Here is a 17,396-nt window from a genome sequence, read left to right on the forward strand (position 1 = left end):
TCTTAGCTTACTCTGTAAAGAACAAAAGTATTTAGAAAATTGCACTCACAGCCCTCTGGTGTACGCAATATAATACTATCAGTTGGGCTGTAGGTCTTAAGAAGGCAGTGCACTTGTACTTTCAGTTGATAGGTTGTGTCAGGTTTCATAACAGTTAAAACAACTGTAGTTTTGTCACCAGCATCTAAGCTCTTCCAGTCATCACCAACCAAACTATAACAGAAAGAAAGTTCGTCACTGAAACATATGCCACCACATCCTAGAAATTCATGAAATGTTAGTTACTGTAAGAATACATCTGACCAAAATCATCACTGGATTGTAAATCAAGTATTGAAACTCTCAAATAATATTGACAAGAGTGCTGGAACGTTTGGGAATACTATTTGTAACATTTTCTCAAGTACAAGTTCAACTCCTAGAACTAAAAATATTGCCAAACAATCACAAGTATTTTACCACTAAAAACTTCTCAAATATTAGTAAATCCCAAACATAGTTTTCAATTATTAAAGCAGAAACAAATACAGGAAAGCTGCCTACCTCTCAAAATCAGATATTTCACATTAACCAGTACATAAATATAAAAAATTCCCAGAACTATTACATCATTGAATTGTTCTCCTGATAGCAATCCATTGGTTAATGCAACCTCAAATTTTAATTTTGCTTTGAAATGTGTGTAAAATTAGTACCTCTTCACATTTTTAACAAGAATCTTAAAGTAGGTGTGTAGGTAGATATGGCAGCCATTTTGTGAATAACAAGATTCCACAAAAAAAGCAACATTGATCAGTTGTTCTTTTATATTACTGTTGGTGGGAGCAGAACGATGGACAGAATACCCGACAGCCCTCCCAACAGTGTCACGGGATAATTACAGATGAGTACTGGAGTAAATCACAAGTCTAGTTAGCTCCAATATCCAATATTCACTTTCCAATCAAAAGCCAACAATGTTATATATGGTAGGAATAGTACCCATAGCTGATCTAACTGAACATATCTTTGGGATTATGGCATGGAGGTGAAGTTAAAGTCCCAGCCTTCAACATGAAAACAAATTACCGTCTGAAACACACAGCTTAAGTTAATAATGTTAAACAGTTTGTACTCTTATCTTAATTAAAGATTGCAAATTCAAATGACAAATTTCACCACTGGGCCCAAAGGTGAATTCTTCATTCGGACAGTTAAATGCATGACAGCCGAAAACAAACCGCAGATCCAGGAATCCAATTTGTATAATCGCATTGGAAAAGAATGGAGAACGGTGTAAAACAGAAGGAGTTATAGGATTATTACCTGTACAGTACAACATAGGTACACGATGGTGGCAAATTCTTTGGGCTCTCCCACATTAAAGAAATTGCACCACGAAAATCAACTGCCCAGTGTAAATTTTGAACTTTGTATGATACATTATCAGCTTAAAATAAAACAGAAAGCATACAATTAGTGCCAGTACAATTAATTAAACAAAATTAAAGATATAACTCAACCCTTGAAAACTGGACATTATGGAGAAGTTCATTTCAGACATGTAGAAATACCACAACAATCCAACCCAGATGCTGCTTAAAAGCTTCTTAACCCCTATTCTAGTAACCTACCTGAGCAGTTCTTCTCATCACTGTTATCAGAGCAGTCCAGAAATCCATCACAGCGTTCCAGTTGGCTTATGCAAGTCTCTCCATCCTCACAAACCGTTTCATTCAAACACCGTAATGGAACATGGGTAGCTAAGAATTAGATTCCACAAGAATGAAAGAATGAAGGCTTAACAAACATTAAACGTTTAATGCACTGAAAGTAAAACATGAAACACCTACCATGCAGCAGGTTAATGAATACTTGAAAGTTAAAAGACTAACATTCATTACGTTAAACTTGCAAGCATTATCTCTCCCTTCTTCCTACAGAACCATCAACATCTACATTTCCAGTTTTCTACATTTTTGAATTTGCAATTTTCCACTCAATTCTAGCTAATTTTCTAATCAACCTGTTCAGAGATGTTAATACACACCTCCGGAGCAGGTGGGACTTGAACTCAGCCCTCCTAGTCCACGGGTATGGACACTACCACTACACTACAAAGAGGGCTTCCACTCACTTCTATTGAGGAGAATTTCTTTAAAAAAATTGTTCACGGGTTTTGGGCATCACTAAGCAGGCTGGCATCTACTGCCCATCCCCAATTGCTTTAGCTAAGTTGCCTTCTTGAACCTCTAGGGTCACCCACAGTGCTACTGGGTTGGTAGTTCCAGGATTTTGACCCAGCTGTAGTGAAAGAATGGCAGTACAGTTCCAAGTGACAAGGGGAACTTGTAGGTGGTGGTGTTCCCATATATGTGCTGCCTTTGTCCTCCTAGATGGTAGAGGTTTGAAAGCTGCTGTCAAAAATGTCTTGGTGATTTATTGTAACGTATCTTGTAAATGGTATGCACCATTGCCATGTGCATTTATGGTAAAGGGAATGAATGTTGGTGGTGGACAGGGGGTCAATCAAGCAGGCTGCCTTATCCTAAATGATATCAAGCTGCACCCATCCAGGCAAGTAGGAGTATTCTATCACACTCCTGACTTGTATGTGTAGACAGTGGACAAGCACTGGGGAGATAGCTGAGTTATTTGCTGCAGAATTCCTAGCCTCTGATCTGTTCTTGTAGTCATAGTATTTATCGAGCTGCTCCAGTTATGTTTCTAAACAACAGCAAGTCCCAGAATGTTGATACCAGGGAATTCAGCAACGGTAATTTCATTGAACTTCAAGGGGCAATGGTTAGAATCTCTCTCCCTGGCTATGGTTATGTTTGGCACAAATGTTCCAAAGTCACTTATCAGCTCAGGCTTGATGTTGTCCAGGTTTTGCATTGTATGGACATGGTTTACTTTGGTATTGGGGGGACTCATTAATGATGCTTTAGCAATTTAAAAAGAAGTACGACAGTTGACTTGTACAGTTATCTATATTAATCACTAATATTATGGATGATATCTCAGTCAAGTAAACATTTAACCAACGAGTCAAACACAAGACTTCCATTATAAGATGCACAGTAATTTTTGTTTGCCTTTCACAATGTAAAATTCTTGACCTTTAATTCTTAAGTATCAAATCACTAATTCGAATTCTCTGTTAGGGGGAAACAAATTGACAATTCCAGATCTTCTAATCAGTGGCAAGGTGCATAAAAAGACATAATAAGTAAGAGAAAAATTGAAACAATTGCATATCCTTGCATTGTTAGAGGACTGGGGAGAGGGCAAGTGGTGTGGAGGAAGACAGAGGTGGTTAAGAACAGACCTTGACCAGCTAAGAAGTTTGATTGGCCTTGAACCAACTTGAATTTAGACTGCTTCCTGCTTCTGAAATGAAATATTTTAAGCACCCTTATAAGCAATTTAACTCAACAGCTTCCAGAGCAGAAAGTTTATTTTAATAGAAGTACTCACGACAGTTGACTTCATCCGAGCCATCACGGCAGTCCCTGTGGCTGTCACATCGCTTCCAGTTGGGGATACAGTTATGGCCTCGAACACAACGGAATTCTGAAGAGCTACACTTTCCAGCTGGATGTACAGTAGTGGTGGAAGTGGTTGTTACGCTTGCTGCAGAGACAGAACAGAATCACAATGGCCCATAAATTCTGACAAAACTATAATCTTGTATTTATGCAAAGATAGTAAATTCTACAGACAGTGGATAAAAGAAGCTTTCAATCAACTTGGATTACAATATAAAATGGCTTACACAAGAGTTCTTAATTTATTAAAGAATACCAAATGTGTTTGAAAGGATGCATCTTAGCACCAAGAGATGAAACCATTTCCACTTCTGGCAATGGTGTCAGATCGTACAGCTACCTTCTGAAGGAATAGCAGATCGCTGGAAAGGAAATAAAGTGAAAGTAACAAAGTGGGTGAACAAAATAAAAAGGAGCTGAGCAATCAAATCAGGAAGTCTACATGCATAAATAATTATAAAGCATTTATAGAAAGTAATTATCTGTATTACAGCACAATAATCCATGTTCTCATCATAAAACCATAGGAGAAGCAGGCCATTCAGCCCTTCAAGTCTGCTCCGCCATTCAATAACATCAATGATAATCCTCAACTTGACATTTTGCATTTTCCCTATAATCCATGGTTCCCTTACCAATTAAACATCTTGGCTTTGACCATACTTAAATGACCCAGCCTCAGTAGCCCTCTGTGGTACAGAATTCCGCAGACTTGCAGCCCCTTGGGAGAAGAAATTCCTCCTTACCTTTGTCTTAAAATGTACAACTCCTTATTCTGAGATTACTCCATCAGGTCTTAGACCCTCCCACAAGGGGAAACAACCTTTCATCATCATCTACTCTGTCAAGTTCCCTGAAAATCTTGTATATTTCAATAAGGTTACTTGTCATCCTTTTACACTCCAATGAAGACAGGCCTAACCTATCATCAGGCAGTCACTCCATGCCCAGGATCAGCCCAGTGAGCATTCTCGGAATTGCTTCCAATGCCAGTACACTTTTCCTTAGAAAAGTGGCCAGCTGTAGCCCGACTAGTGCTTTGCATACTTTCAGCAAATGTTCCCCATATTGATACTCCATTCCTTTGAAATAAAGGCTTACATTCCATTTGCCTTCCCTATTACCCACTGAAGTCGGCTGCTAGATTTTAGTGATTTACGTACAAGGACTCCCAAATTCATCTGTTCTAATTTTCTGCAGTCTTTTTCCATTTAAATAATATTCTGCTCCATTATTTGACCTACCAAAGTTCGTAACCTCACATTTTTCCACATTATATTCCATCTGACAAGTTTTTGCCCATTCACTTGATCTGTCAAGATTCCTCTGCAGACTCCTTTCGGTCACCCTCATCAACTGTCTTCCTACCTATTTTGTGTCATCCATAAAAAGGTGACTATAGTTCATATTCTTTCCTCATTCAATTAATTAGTAAATATATTGTAAATAATTGTGGTCCCATTGCTGATCCCTGTGGTATTCCACTAGTTACAGGTTGCCATCCTGAAAATGCCCCTTTTATTCCTAATCTCTGTCTTCTATTAGTTAGGCAATCCTCTATTCTTGCTAATATACTACCTCAAAAACCATGAGCTCTTATCTGGATTCCCGCTCACGGCTGCAAAGAACAATGTCTATGCCATCAATTATACCGTTCCCTACTAAATATACATTCCTATTTCCTCACCCCAACTGAATGGTTTCCTTTACCAAGGTTCTATGGTCAATTTGCTCATCCTCCCTGCAGTCCCCATTCATAAAAGCAAAAGAACCAGGAGCAGAAGGCGGCCATCTGGCCCGTCAAGGCTACGCCGCCATTTATTAAGAGCATGGCTGATCTTTTTATGGACTCAGCTCCACTTAACCACCCTCTCATCATAACCATTAATTCCTTTACTATTCCAAAATCTATCTTTGCCTTAAAAGCATTAAATGACATAGCCTCAACTGCTTCACTGGGCAGGGAATTCCACAGATTCACAACCCTTTGGGTGAAGAAGTTCCTCCTCAAATCTGATCCCCGTTATTTTGAGGCTATGTCTCCTAGTTCAAGTTTCACCCGCCAGTGGAAACAACCTCCCTGCTTCTATCTTATCTATTCCCTTCATAATTTTATACATTTCTATAAGATCCCCCTCATTCTTCTAAATTCCAATTTGTATAGTCCCAGTCCACTCAATCTGTCCTCATAAGCCAAACCTCTCAACTCTTGAAGCAACCTAGTGAACCCCCTCTGCACCCCCTCCAGTGGCAGTACATCCTTTCTCAAGTAAGGAGGCCAAAACTGTATACGGTAAGCCAGGTGTGGCCTCACCAATACCCTATAAAGCTGTAGCATAACCTCTATGTTTTTAAATTCCATTCCTCTAGCAATGAGGGACAATATTCCATTAGTCTTCTTAATTACCTGCTGCACCTGCAAACCAACTTTTTGAGATCCATGCACAAGGACACCCAGGTCTCTTTGCACAGCAGCATGCTGCAATTTTTCACCGTTTAAATAATAGTCAATTTTGTTGTTATTCCTACCAAAATGGATGACCTCACATTTACCAACATTGTACTCCATCTGCCAGATCACTTAACCTATCTATATCCCTGTGGAGACTCGGTGTCCTCTGCACACTTTGCTCTACCACTCATCTTAATGTCATCTGCAAACATTTATACACTACACTTGGTCCCCAACTCCAAATTATCTACATAATTTAAAAACAATTGTGGTCTTGGCACTGATCCCTGAGGCACACCACCAGCCACTGATCGCCAACTAGAAAAACACCCAATATCCCTACTCTTTGCTTTCTGTTAATTAACCAATCCTCTATCCATGCTAATACATCACCTGTAATGCCATGCACCTTTATCTCATGCAACAGCCTTTTGTGCAGCACCTTATCGAATACCTTCTAAAAATCCAGATATAGCACATCCACGGTTCCCCATTGTCCACCGCGCTCATAATGCCCTCACAGGATTCCAGTAGATTAGTTAAACATGACCTGCCTTTCACGAACCCATGCTGCATCTGTCCGATGGGACATTTTCTATCCAGGTGTCATGCTATTTAGTCATAGAGATATAGAGCATGGAAAAGACCCTTTGGTCCGACTCGTCCATGGCGACCAGAATCCTACATAAGTCTAATCCTACTTACCAGAATTTGGCCCACATCCCTCTAAATATTCCTATTCATATACCCATCCAGATGCATTTTAAATGTTGTAATTGTACCAGCCTCCACCACCTCCTCTGGCAGCTCATTCCATACATAGATCAACCTTTATGTGAAAAAGTTGCCCCTTAGGTCCCTTTTATATCTTTCCCCTCTCACCTTAAACCTTCTAATTTTGGACTCCACCACCCCAGGGAAAAGACCTTGTCTATTTACCCTATCCACGTCCCTCATGATTTTATAAACCTCTACAGAGGTCACCCCTCAGCCTCTGATGCTCCAGTGAAAACAGCCCCAGCCTATTCAGTCTCTCCCTAGAGCTCAAACCCTCCAACCCTGGCAACAACCTTGTAAATCTTTTCTGAACCCTTCCAAGTTTCACAACACACTTCTTATAGGAGGGAGACCAGAATTGCACGCAATACTCCAAAAGTGGCCAAACCAATGTCCTGTACAACCACAACATGCCCTTCCAACTCTTATACTCAATGCACTGGACCAATAAAGGCAAGCATATCAAATGCCTTCTTCACTATCCTGTCTACCTGTGACTCCATTTTCAAGGAACTATGAACCTGCACTCCAAGGTCTCTTTGTTCAGCAACACTCCCCAGAACCCTACCATTAAGTGTATAAGTCCTGCCCTGATTTGCCTTTCCAAAAATGCAGCACCTCACATTTATCCAAATTAAACTCTATCCGCCATTCCTCAGCCCTTTGGCCCATCTGATCAAGATCCTGTTGTACTCTTAAGTAACCTTCTTTGCTGTCTACTACACCTCCAATTTTAGAGTCATCCGTAAACTTACCAACCACACCACCTATGTTCACATCTAAATCATTTATACAAATGACAAAAAGCAGTGGACCCAGCACCAATCCTTGTGGCACGTTGCTGGTCACAGGCCTCCATTCTGAAAAGCAACTCTCCACCATCACCCTCTGTGTTCTCCCTTTGAGCCAGTTCTGTATCCAAATAGCTAGTTCTCCCTGTATTCCATGTGATCTAAACTTGCTAACCAGTCAACCATGAGGAACCTTGTCCAAAGCCTTACTGAAGTCCACATAGATCACATCCACCACTCTGCCCTCAAATCTCTTCATTACTTCAAAAAACTCAATCAGGTTAGTGAGACATGATTTCCTACACACAAAGCCATGTTGACGATCCCTAATCAGTCCTTGCCTTTCCAAATACATGTAACTCCTGTCCCTCAGGATTCCCTCCAACAACTTGCCCACCACCGACGTCAGGCTCACTGTTCTATAGTTCCCTGGCTTTTCCTTACCACATTTCTCAAATAGTGGCACAACATTAGCCAACCTCCAGTCTTCTGGCACCTCACCTGTGGCTATCGATGATACAAATATGTCAGCAAATATCTCTTCATTAAATGATAAATTGAAGCTTTTTCCCACTACAAAAGTTAAGCTATCAGGCTTTAGTAACCCGCTTTTTATCTATCTCCTTTTTAAACAGTAGCGTTACATTTGCTGTTTTCCAATCTGCCGGAACCGCCCCAGAGGCCAACGAATATCACAGAGTCTTGATGTTTAAAATCTTATTAAATGGTTAAAACAATGGTACAAACAACATTTCAAGTGATTAGTTAAAAATGAGAATGATACTAGCTTCAATACCAAACAATGAATAAAACTCAGTGCATATTAAAAATTTGCAGGATAACAACTTATCTTTTAAGCATAAGCATTCGTACTCAATGAGCACTGACTATTGCCTGCAACTATTGTGGCAAAATTAAAGCTTCCGTAATCAAAACTAAATGGCAATATCAGGGAATGAAACAGAATTTGCTTTGTACTTTCTGAAAAGTGATGGACGTTTCTAATTCAGATATTGTATAAAAAGTGCTTTTAAAAAAAAAACATTTAATTATTTGCAAGCAACAAAAAGTTTCCAACGAAACAAAAATCGTAAGTACTGCAACAATGGGTGGTCCTTCCGATTTTAGTTTACCTGGAAAAGTGGGACAACCTTCCTCATCAGAACCATCCGTGCAGTCTTCATATCTATCACACACCCAACTGTTTATAATACATCCTCCAACATTACATCGGAAGTGGTTGGGACCACAACTCAAAGGAGCCTCAGTCGTATGTTGAACAGGATTCCAACCTAAAACAATTGCAAACACTTCAGTAAAAAGCATTTAGGTTTCTGGTTAAGAAATAAATTCTGGGGTCTGAAGTAAATCTACAACTTTAGATTTCCCTTCCCCATTTGAAATCAACCCTTCCTCTTACTGATATGCCTGTCCTTTCTGTTCACCAAGACACTCATTCATTGCTGAGCTATGGTTCCACGATCCTCAGTTGAGGGAGGAAAGAGGAAGTAATTTGATTTGTAACATTTCAATGCATGCCTTAATTTTCTTAATGACACTTTATGTGCATTTTCTTCCCCCCAAGGAAAGTGGCCTTTTCTTGTATGAGGGTCCCTCGTGGCACAGTGGCAGTGTCCCTAGCTCTGAGCCAGGAGGCCAGAGATCAAGTCCCATCTGCTGCAGGTTGATTGGAAAATATTTATAATGTAAAGTGAAACTTTTGTCCAATTGAGTGTGTTGCTCTATCAGAGAAGATGCTAGGCTAAGATCTTAGTTACCTGTCCAAGCGAACACAAGGAAACTCACTGCACAGCTCGAGGATAATAAGGAAATTTTCTCAGAATCCTGCCCAACATTCCACTATTAAACTATCTCTATCAAAAAGTTAGCTAAAAATACTTGGCTATGAAGCGAGACCTTACTTTCACACTGACCACACTGCTAAGAATACGACAGATGCTAAATAATTATACACACTAACTCAACTTTCAAAATTAAGTTTTACCCAATTCGTTGTTCCATATTTCTAGACCTTCCGCCTCAAGAGAATTTCAACCAAATGAAAGTGGCCATTTTCATTACAATACAGAAATCTGTTATTCAACTGTAATTAATTTCTTTTCTTTAATCATTAATAGGATGAGGGCGTCTCTGGCTAAGCAGCATTTATTGTCCATCCCTAATTGTCCAGAGGGCAGTTAAGAGTCAACCACATTTGCTGTGGGTCTGGAGTCATATCTGGGTCAGACCAGGTAAGAATGGCAGTCTCCTTTCCTAAAAGACATTAGTGAACCAGATTAGTGAACCAGGTGGGTTTTTCCTGACAATCGACAATGGTCATCATAGATTCTTAATTCTAGATATTTATTGAGTTCAAATTCCATCATCTGCTGTGACAGGATTCGAACCCAGGTCCTCAGAATGGTATCCGGGTCTCTGGATTAACAGTCCAGCGATAATACCATAAGGCCATTGCCTCCCCAATTTGTAGCCATATTGCTAAAGAACAAAATAAATTCAAATCAGTAGTTGTTTTGTGGTTATAGAATGCAGAGGTATCTTAAATTTTTTTAAAAATCTGAAGAATTTACAAATATTTTTAGTCAGTTTGGAACACTACATCCCACATGCATAATGTCGTTACTTAAACTTAATGTTTATACCAGGACAGTCATCTTCATCAGACCAGTCTCCACAGTCATTCTCACGATCACACTTCCACCATGTTGGAACACAATTTCCATTCCGACAGGTAAAATGAAAATATCTTGAGCAAGAAGGTGCTTCAGTAGGATTTTCTGCAGAGACGAAGGACAAAATAAGAACTGGTAAGGATTTTTTTTTTTGAAACAGCAATACACAAAGAAAATGATTTACACTGTGACTCCCTAAAAAAAAAATGCAACATCAGCCAATAAAGGATTCTACGATTAGAAAACAAAATAAATAATTAAGTTCCAATTAACTGCCCGTACAAACTACATTTTACCTTGGTGAACGCTGATCGGAGGACAACTAATAATTGCCCTTAAATAGAATCTTCCTTTGCAATGCATGAGAAGTAGACAGAACATTGATTCTCCACATTCCTGGCAGTAAATATCAATACTTGACAATTAAAAAATACATTAAACCTCAATGTTGTACTTCAAATTTGTGAACTGCTGAGCACCACAATGAACTTTTTTTGAGCCTTAGGTGATGCTGGAAAGAGTTTTACAGCCAAGTCAGCTCTGTGCTAACAGGGCAACCCGATATTTCATTGATCATAGAATCCCTACAATGTGGAAACAGGCCCTTTGGCCCAACAAGTCCACACCGCCCTTCAGAGCATCCCACCCACATCCATCCCCTATAACCCACCTAATCTACACAGCCATGAATACTACAGGCAATTTAGCATGACCAATGCACCTAGCCTGCACATCTTTGGACTGTGGGAGGAAGCCTGCGCAGACACAGGGAGAGTGTGCAAACTCCACACAGATAATCGCCCAAGTGTGGAATCGAACCCAGATCCCTGGCACTGTGAGGCAGCAGTGTCAACCACTGAGCCATTGTGCCACCCATCAGCCAGATCATTTCCAGTACTGTGAAACTTAGATTATTGACCTGAAATCAGGTTCACTTATGGCAGCTCAAGAGGTAGACCAGTCAACAAGACTGCAATTCTTCGCACTAGATTCCAGATAATCTTGCACGCCCAGCCTTGGATGATAGTGTAGACAAGCAGCACAATCTTCATCGTGTACCTTCTTATAGCTCATAAACCTCCAACAAATCTATTACATACACTGAAGTCTGCTAATCATGATTATGCACCATAAACTCTAAATGGTGTTGATGGGCTAGGGCAGGAACGGGCAACGTGTCTCTCTTGGGACAAAATAGGCAAATCGATATTAATAGATTCCTCAATCAAAAATATTAACAAGGCACAATTTACTTCATTAAGCTGTAAAACAAAAAATTATGAAACATAGTTCTACCTCAGTAAAATACCCATCATACCCCAGATACATTACAGCAATGAAATATTATGTATGACAGATTCTGACCTGCATGGTTTAAGCATATTCACCAATGACCAGGTTTTAGGCAACTATATGTTTCCCCCCACTTACGGCAATTTGCTTCATCAGAGTAGTCTCCACAATCATCGACCCCATCACACTTCCATTCCATGCTAATGCACATCCCATTCAAGCATCTGAAACTGAAGGGTTCACAAGTTCTATTGAACTCTCCTGTCTGGGCTGTAGATATAAGCATGAACAAAAAAGAATTAACATCACCATTTACTAATGCCAACATGCTAGATTACAAACAAGCCCAATAATCTAACTGCATGGCATAGTCAAAGGAAATCACACTGGCAAGTTACAGGTCTTGATACTAACTTCATACTAGCAGGCATTTGTCAACGTCTCAAAGTGCAGTATTCCTTCCTACATGATATGCACCAGGAACAATTTAACCAGAACCACCTTCAGATTTGTGGGACTATTAATTTCATAATATTTGTTTAAACCAATCATATAATAAACATAAGTGAATGTGTTAAATCAAGGTTTAAACAAATAGGTTAACCTCTTTCGGGATGGAAAGGATGGTAGGACTCTTCACTGGTTTCAAAAACCCAGAATGATCTTTCTTTCTCCATTTACAACTTGACCAACTCGCATATCTTTACCTTACTATTCTAAAATTCTAGTTTTTATGAAATGCCAAACCTCAAATATTTTACCAATTTAGTTACCACTTTTCACCAACTGACAGTTTTAGTTTAATGAAAAGAATTGCAAATATTGGAGATCTGAAACAAAAACAGAAAATGCTGGCAAAATTCTGCTGCTTTCTCCCTACAAGCGCTGCCAGACCTGCACAGTTAACATTTTGTGTCCAGGAACTCTTCATCAAGCCTGCTGAGTTTCACCAGCAATTTCTGTTTTTGTTAATTTTCCTTAAAAGAAACATTATTTCAAGTTAAGGTCATCTGTGAAACTAACACTCCCTAGTCTATTGAGTATTTCCAGCATATCTTTTTTAAAATTCAGATTTTTAGCATCCCCAAAATTTTTCATTGTGAACTTAATTCAGAAACTTTTCATTGCATCATGTCTGCGCCAGTCAGACATCCCTCTATTCTAGACCATTTTCCAGCACTAGGCCCATAACCTTGTATGCCACGGTGTTTCAGGTGCTCATCCAAACACTTCTTAAATGTCTTTTGGGGCTTCCCATCTCTACCACTCTTTCAGGCAGCAAATTCCAGATACTTACAAACCTCCGCGTGAAAAAAAATGTCCTCAAATCCCTTCTAAACTCATACTCCTTACCTTAAAATTGTGCCTTCTGGCTACTGATCCTTTGACCGTGTGGAAAAGTCTTTTCCCCATCTGCCCGGTCTCTGCCCCACAGGACTTTGTATACCACCTCTTCCTTCTCTACTCTACAGAGAGCAATCCCAGCTGATTTAGTCTCTATCACAGCTGAATCTCTCCAGCCCAGGCAACATTCTGTTAAATGTCTTCTGCACCATCTCTAGTGTAATCAAATCCTTCTACAGTATGGTGACCAAACTGCAAACAGTACTCCAGCTGAAGCCTAACATTATATTACAGCTCCACTATAACCTCCTTGTTCTTGTATTCAGTGCCTTGACTAATAAAGGCAAGTACTCCTTAAGTACCTTATCTGCCGGTCTTACTGCCTTTAAGGATCTATGGATATGTACATCCTCTGTATTTCCTAGGGTCCAGCCACTCAAAATGTACTCCCTCGCCTCATTAGCTCCAAAATACATCACCTTTCTTTTTCCAGGCTTAAATTCCATTTGCCATTGCTAAGCCAGTCTGCACGATCCTGTTGTCTAAGGCCTTCCTCCTCTGTTTACCACACCAGTACGTTTTTGTCTCAACTTCAAATTTACTGATCATACCTCCTACAGTCACATCTTCTGCACACACACACACACACACACACACACACACACACACACACAGAGGTTCCCAAGCTTCAGATGTTGCTAGCCTGTGCAGTAATGGTTTGGAATGAAGTGAAGCTGTGCTCCAATGTAAAGAGTGATCACCCTCTACTGGCTAAATCTGCAGAATCTTTCAGAAGTTTAGCTGGGTGACTAAGTTTGGTAATGGATTTTCACCTGGATAAACACCAGGCTGATGAAAAAAAAAAGAATTCTAATTTTGTTTTTAAATCCTTTCCCAGTTCAGATTTACAATTTTCCCTTTGTCAAAATCTGTCTTTTCAGATAACTAGATTGTTGCACGTCCTACATCCCTGCTGGAAACCTTGAGTTGCATTCGTGTCTGAAGTTGTGATTCAACTATTTTTCCCTCCAAGAAAAGCTGGATTGGGAAAATGAAATTATGTTTTTGAAATCTGCTTTTTTCTATGTATTTTTTCCAAATTCCAATTGCCCAGTCAGTATTTTACCAATTAACTTTTTTATTCTGGGATGTGCATGGTTTGAGTTTAACGTTTTTCATATGTACAATAAACATAGCTATAGATTATAGTCGGTTATGAAAACAATCTTGAAATAGATATTTGCTACATATTCAGATGCACAGATGTGTCGCGTATGGCAAACAATTATTCTCCTTTCTAAACTGCACAATAGATGCTAAAAAAGTTTCACAAGTGAACACAAACACTTAAGACTAAAGGTTATTGTCCAGCTTATACTTTCTTGTTGGGCAAAGCCCATAAACATGCCTAATATTATAATCAGACTAGAAAGTCTTAGACTTGATTCCTGCCGAGTTGAATTTGCTGATCTCAGCCAAGTTAGCAAGTGGGAACTATAACTGTCCCTAGTCTCCTGGAATGCTTTTGGGTAAGAAAGATGGCACTTGTTTTCATTATTCATCCAAATATGAAGGATAGGTGCATATATCTTATGTGAACTAAAATAGAAGTCTCTGATGTGGTGCTATCTATAACTGAATAAAGCAGGTTACAAGTCAGTGGCCAAGCTCATGCATCATGCATTTGGCCACATAGATCAGGTATCATAAAGCACACCTTTCACATCCCTCCACACCTTGCCCCAAATTCACAAGATCAAGTGACTCATTCTGACTACAGCTTGTACAAATGAAATGCTTCTAGCAAGTCATGCTCAAAAAGATTTTTTTCCTATAGTTTTAATATGGTACAGTATTGCTAAACGGAAACATACAACAGTGAGCGTAGTTTGGATCTTCATCTGAACCATCTTCGCATTGTGGGGTTCCATCACACACCATGAAGCTGTGTAGGCATCCACGACTATCCTTGCAGACAAAATCCATATACTGAGAACACAATGGATCTAGGAAGGATTAACGGGGAATTTAAAAATCACACTATAAGCAATCAGGGTTAATCTTTAAATTACCAAAAACAGCAACTTGCATTTCCACAGCACTCCAGCAAAAATACATCTCAACATGCTTTAAGTTAAAGATAACAGTCACAAGGAAGTTCAGCAATGCATCCCTGTGAATCCCTGAAGGAAAATGGGGGTTGCAAATAATTGCAAGTCCCTTTCAGTTTGAGACAGCCCAAGTTTTAATCAGTAACTTGAATGTTTTTAAATAGGTTAAATTCAAAGAAAGAAAAAAATCTTTTGAGCCTCAAGGATACAGGAACAAGATTTCTACATCAATCCATATTAGGAAGTAAATTATACACAATAATTAAACCTTGCAGAACTCGGGTCAAAAATAATTCATTGTTAATTACAATAGTAAAAAGACGACATCTGGTCCTTCCAGTTCATGCACAAATACTCAGGCATCGTTTGTTGGATGCAACCAAAATAGTAAACACTCAATTGTGAGCTAAATGTAGGGGTTTTTGTTTTAGAGGAATACCATGTTCAGTACTGTTCCCCTAAATTTTATTGCTTTGTAGAGTTTTCAAACTGAATTGTGCAAACTTAATTATAGCTGAGAAATATTGAAAATACTCACTGCAGTTTTGCTCATCTGATCTATCTAAACAGTCTGGTACACCATTGCAACGCTTGATCATCGCAATACAGCTACCATTATCACAGCTAAATCCATTACAGGGCGTCTCTCCTGGGTCAAAGAATGGAAAAGGATGAAAACATAAATGTATAAAGACAGCCTATAATTAATATAGATTAATAATATATAAATATTACACAAAAACCAGAAGAACTGTGGATGCTGTAAATCAGGAACAAAAACAGAAGTTGCTGGAAAAGCTCAGCAGGTTTGGCAGCATCTGTGAAGCAAAATCAGAGTTAACGTTTCGGGTCCAGTGACCCTTCCTCAGAATTATTACATGTCTTAATCCAGGCATGTCATTCATCTTAAGATATTGAATAGACTGAATGGTACTGTTAGAATACAAATAACTGTAAAACTGCCTTCCCAAATAACAATGAAGCACTAATAAAATTGCATTCAACTAGAAAAAGCAAGTGTAGCTGGATCAAGGGCCAAAACATTAATGTATATTAGTCTGCATCAATGGTGCAGAGGTGGAGATGGTCAAGAGCGTCATCTTCCTGGGAGAGAGTCCGTGAACACAGCCCAGTCCATCACATAAACCATCTTTCCATCCACTGACTCCAGCCATATTTTCCACTGCCTCAGGAAAGCAACCAATATAAATCGAAGAATCCCCCCACCTCGGCTATACTCCCTTCCAGCCTCTTCCGTCAGACAGAAGATATACAGGTTTGAATATATGTATGAACAGATTCAAGAACAGCTTCTTCCCCGCTGTTATCAGACTTTTGAACAGACCTCTTCAATGTTAATTTTGATCTCTCTCTCTCTCTCTCTCTGCACCACCCGCAGCTGTAACACTATTCAGCACTCTATTTTCTACCCTGATGCATTACGTACAATACGATCTGCCTACTGTTCACTGTATCATCTCGATATATGCAACAACAATAAATCAAACTCAAATATTTGTTATCATAGCAGATTTCCACACTTCAGATGTAAACTAGTTTTGCAGACTATGTTAACTCCTCTTCTTTCCACATTCTGCTAGACTGGCTAAGCATTTCCAGCTTTTATTCCTGTTTGCAGCACCCTCAGCATGTTCCACAAGAAAATGTGCACTGTACATCATCACCTGTAGCTCACAGTGACAAAATTTGCCTTTTTACAACTGCACTTTGAATCAAATCCAAAAACATCTGTAATACTATTAATATATTTGTGCAAATTAAACGAACTACTGGATGGTCAATCATATTCTACCTTATGTAAACTCGAAAGTATCCAAAACTCTTCTACCAGTGTCTTGTGTCACAGCAAGTCCTGTTCCCTCAAAAACTCCTGTGTTCACTGATCAACACTGGTTTCCAGTCAAGTGTTGTCTTGACTGTAAAAATCTTATTCCTTGTTTTCAAATCATCCACAGCTGCTTTCCTCCCGGTCACTGAAATCTCCTCCATCCTACAACCTTCTACACTGCATTAATTGTAGCCTCTTGTGCAGTCCTAGTTACAATTGAACATAATTGATGGCTATGCCTTCATTTCTGTAACTCCCAAACTCTAATTCCCTCCCTCCACCTCACTCTCCTCGGAGATATTTCTCAAAATTTCTCTCTTTGATCAATCTTCTGTCAGTTGCCACATATTAATGTGGCATGTTACCATACTTTGTTTCAATAAACAAGACTTTTAAAATAGCCTTGAGATATTTTATTATTTTAAAGATGCTATATTAGTGCAAAATTATTGATAAAGAAACATTGGACAGTTAATTTTCTTTTACACAAAACAGTAAGCTAGTTGATGGTTTGCTCTTTTGATAGCTCAAACATTTAGCAGTTCTTCTTTTTCCC

General features: G+C 39.2%; 1 protein-coding gene across 3 annotated transcripts in view; it reads right to left on the reverse strand.

The window, feature by feature from the left end:
- Nucleotides 1-17,396, reverse strand: part of sorl1 (sortilin-related receptor, L(DLR class) A repeats containing) — a 161,074-nt gene that overhangs the window by 30,742 nt on the left and 112,936 nt on the right. For 2 of the 3 annotated variants that reach the window (XM_020526950.2, XM_048615469.1), the window contains 9 exons: nucleotides 15,530-15,640; nucleotides 14,755-14,886; nucleotides 11,675-11,806; nucleotides 10,214-10,348; nucleotides 8,684-8,842; nucleotides 3,460-3,615; nucleotides 1,614-1,742; nucleotides 1,306-1,429; nucleotides 50-213 (listed from right to left, as the gene is read on the reverse strand). In XM_020526950.2, coding sequence (XP_020382539.2) covers nucleotides 50-213; nucleotides 1,306-1,429; nucleotides 1,614-1,742; nucleotides 3,460-3,615; nucleotides 8,684-8,842; nucleotides 10,214-10,348; nucleotides 11,675-11,806; nucleotides 14,755-14,886; nucleotides 15,530-15,640 — 1,242 coding nt within the window. The remainder of the gene's footprint in view (nucleotides 1-49; nucleotides 214-1,305; nucleotides 1,430-1,613; nucleotides 1,743-3,459; nucleotides 3,616-8,683; nucleotides 8,843-10,213; nucleotides 10,349-11,674; nucleotides 11,807-14,754; nucleotides 14,887-15,529; nucleotides 15,641-17,396) is intronic. The other variant, XM_048615468.1, reaches the window with a different exon arrangement.

This window comes from Rhincodon typus, chromosome 32 (assembly GCF_021869965.1).
Source record: "Rhincodon typus isolate 14 chromosome 32, sRhiTyp1.1, whole genome shotgun sequence".
NCBI lineage: Eukaryota > Metazoa > Chordata > Chondrichthyes > Orectolobiformes > Rhincodontidae > Rhincodon > Rhincodon typus.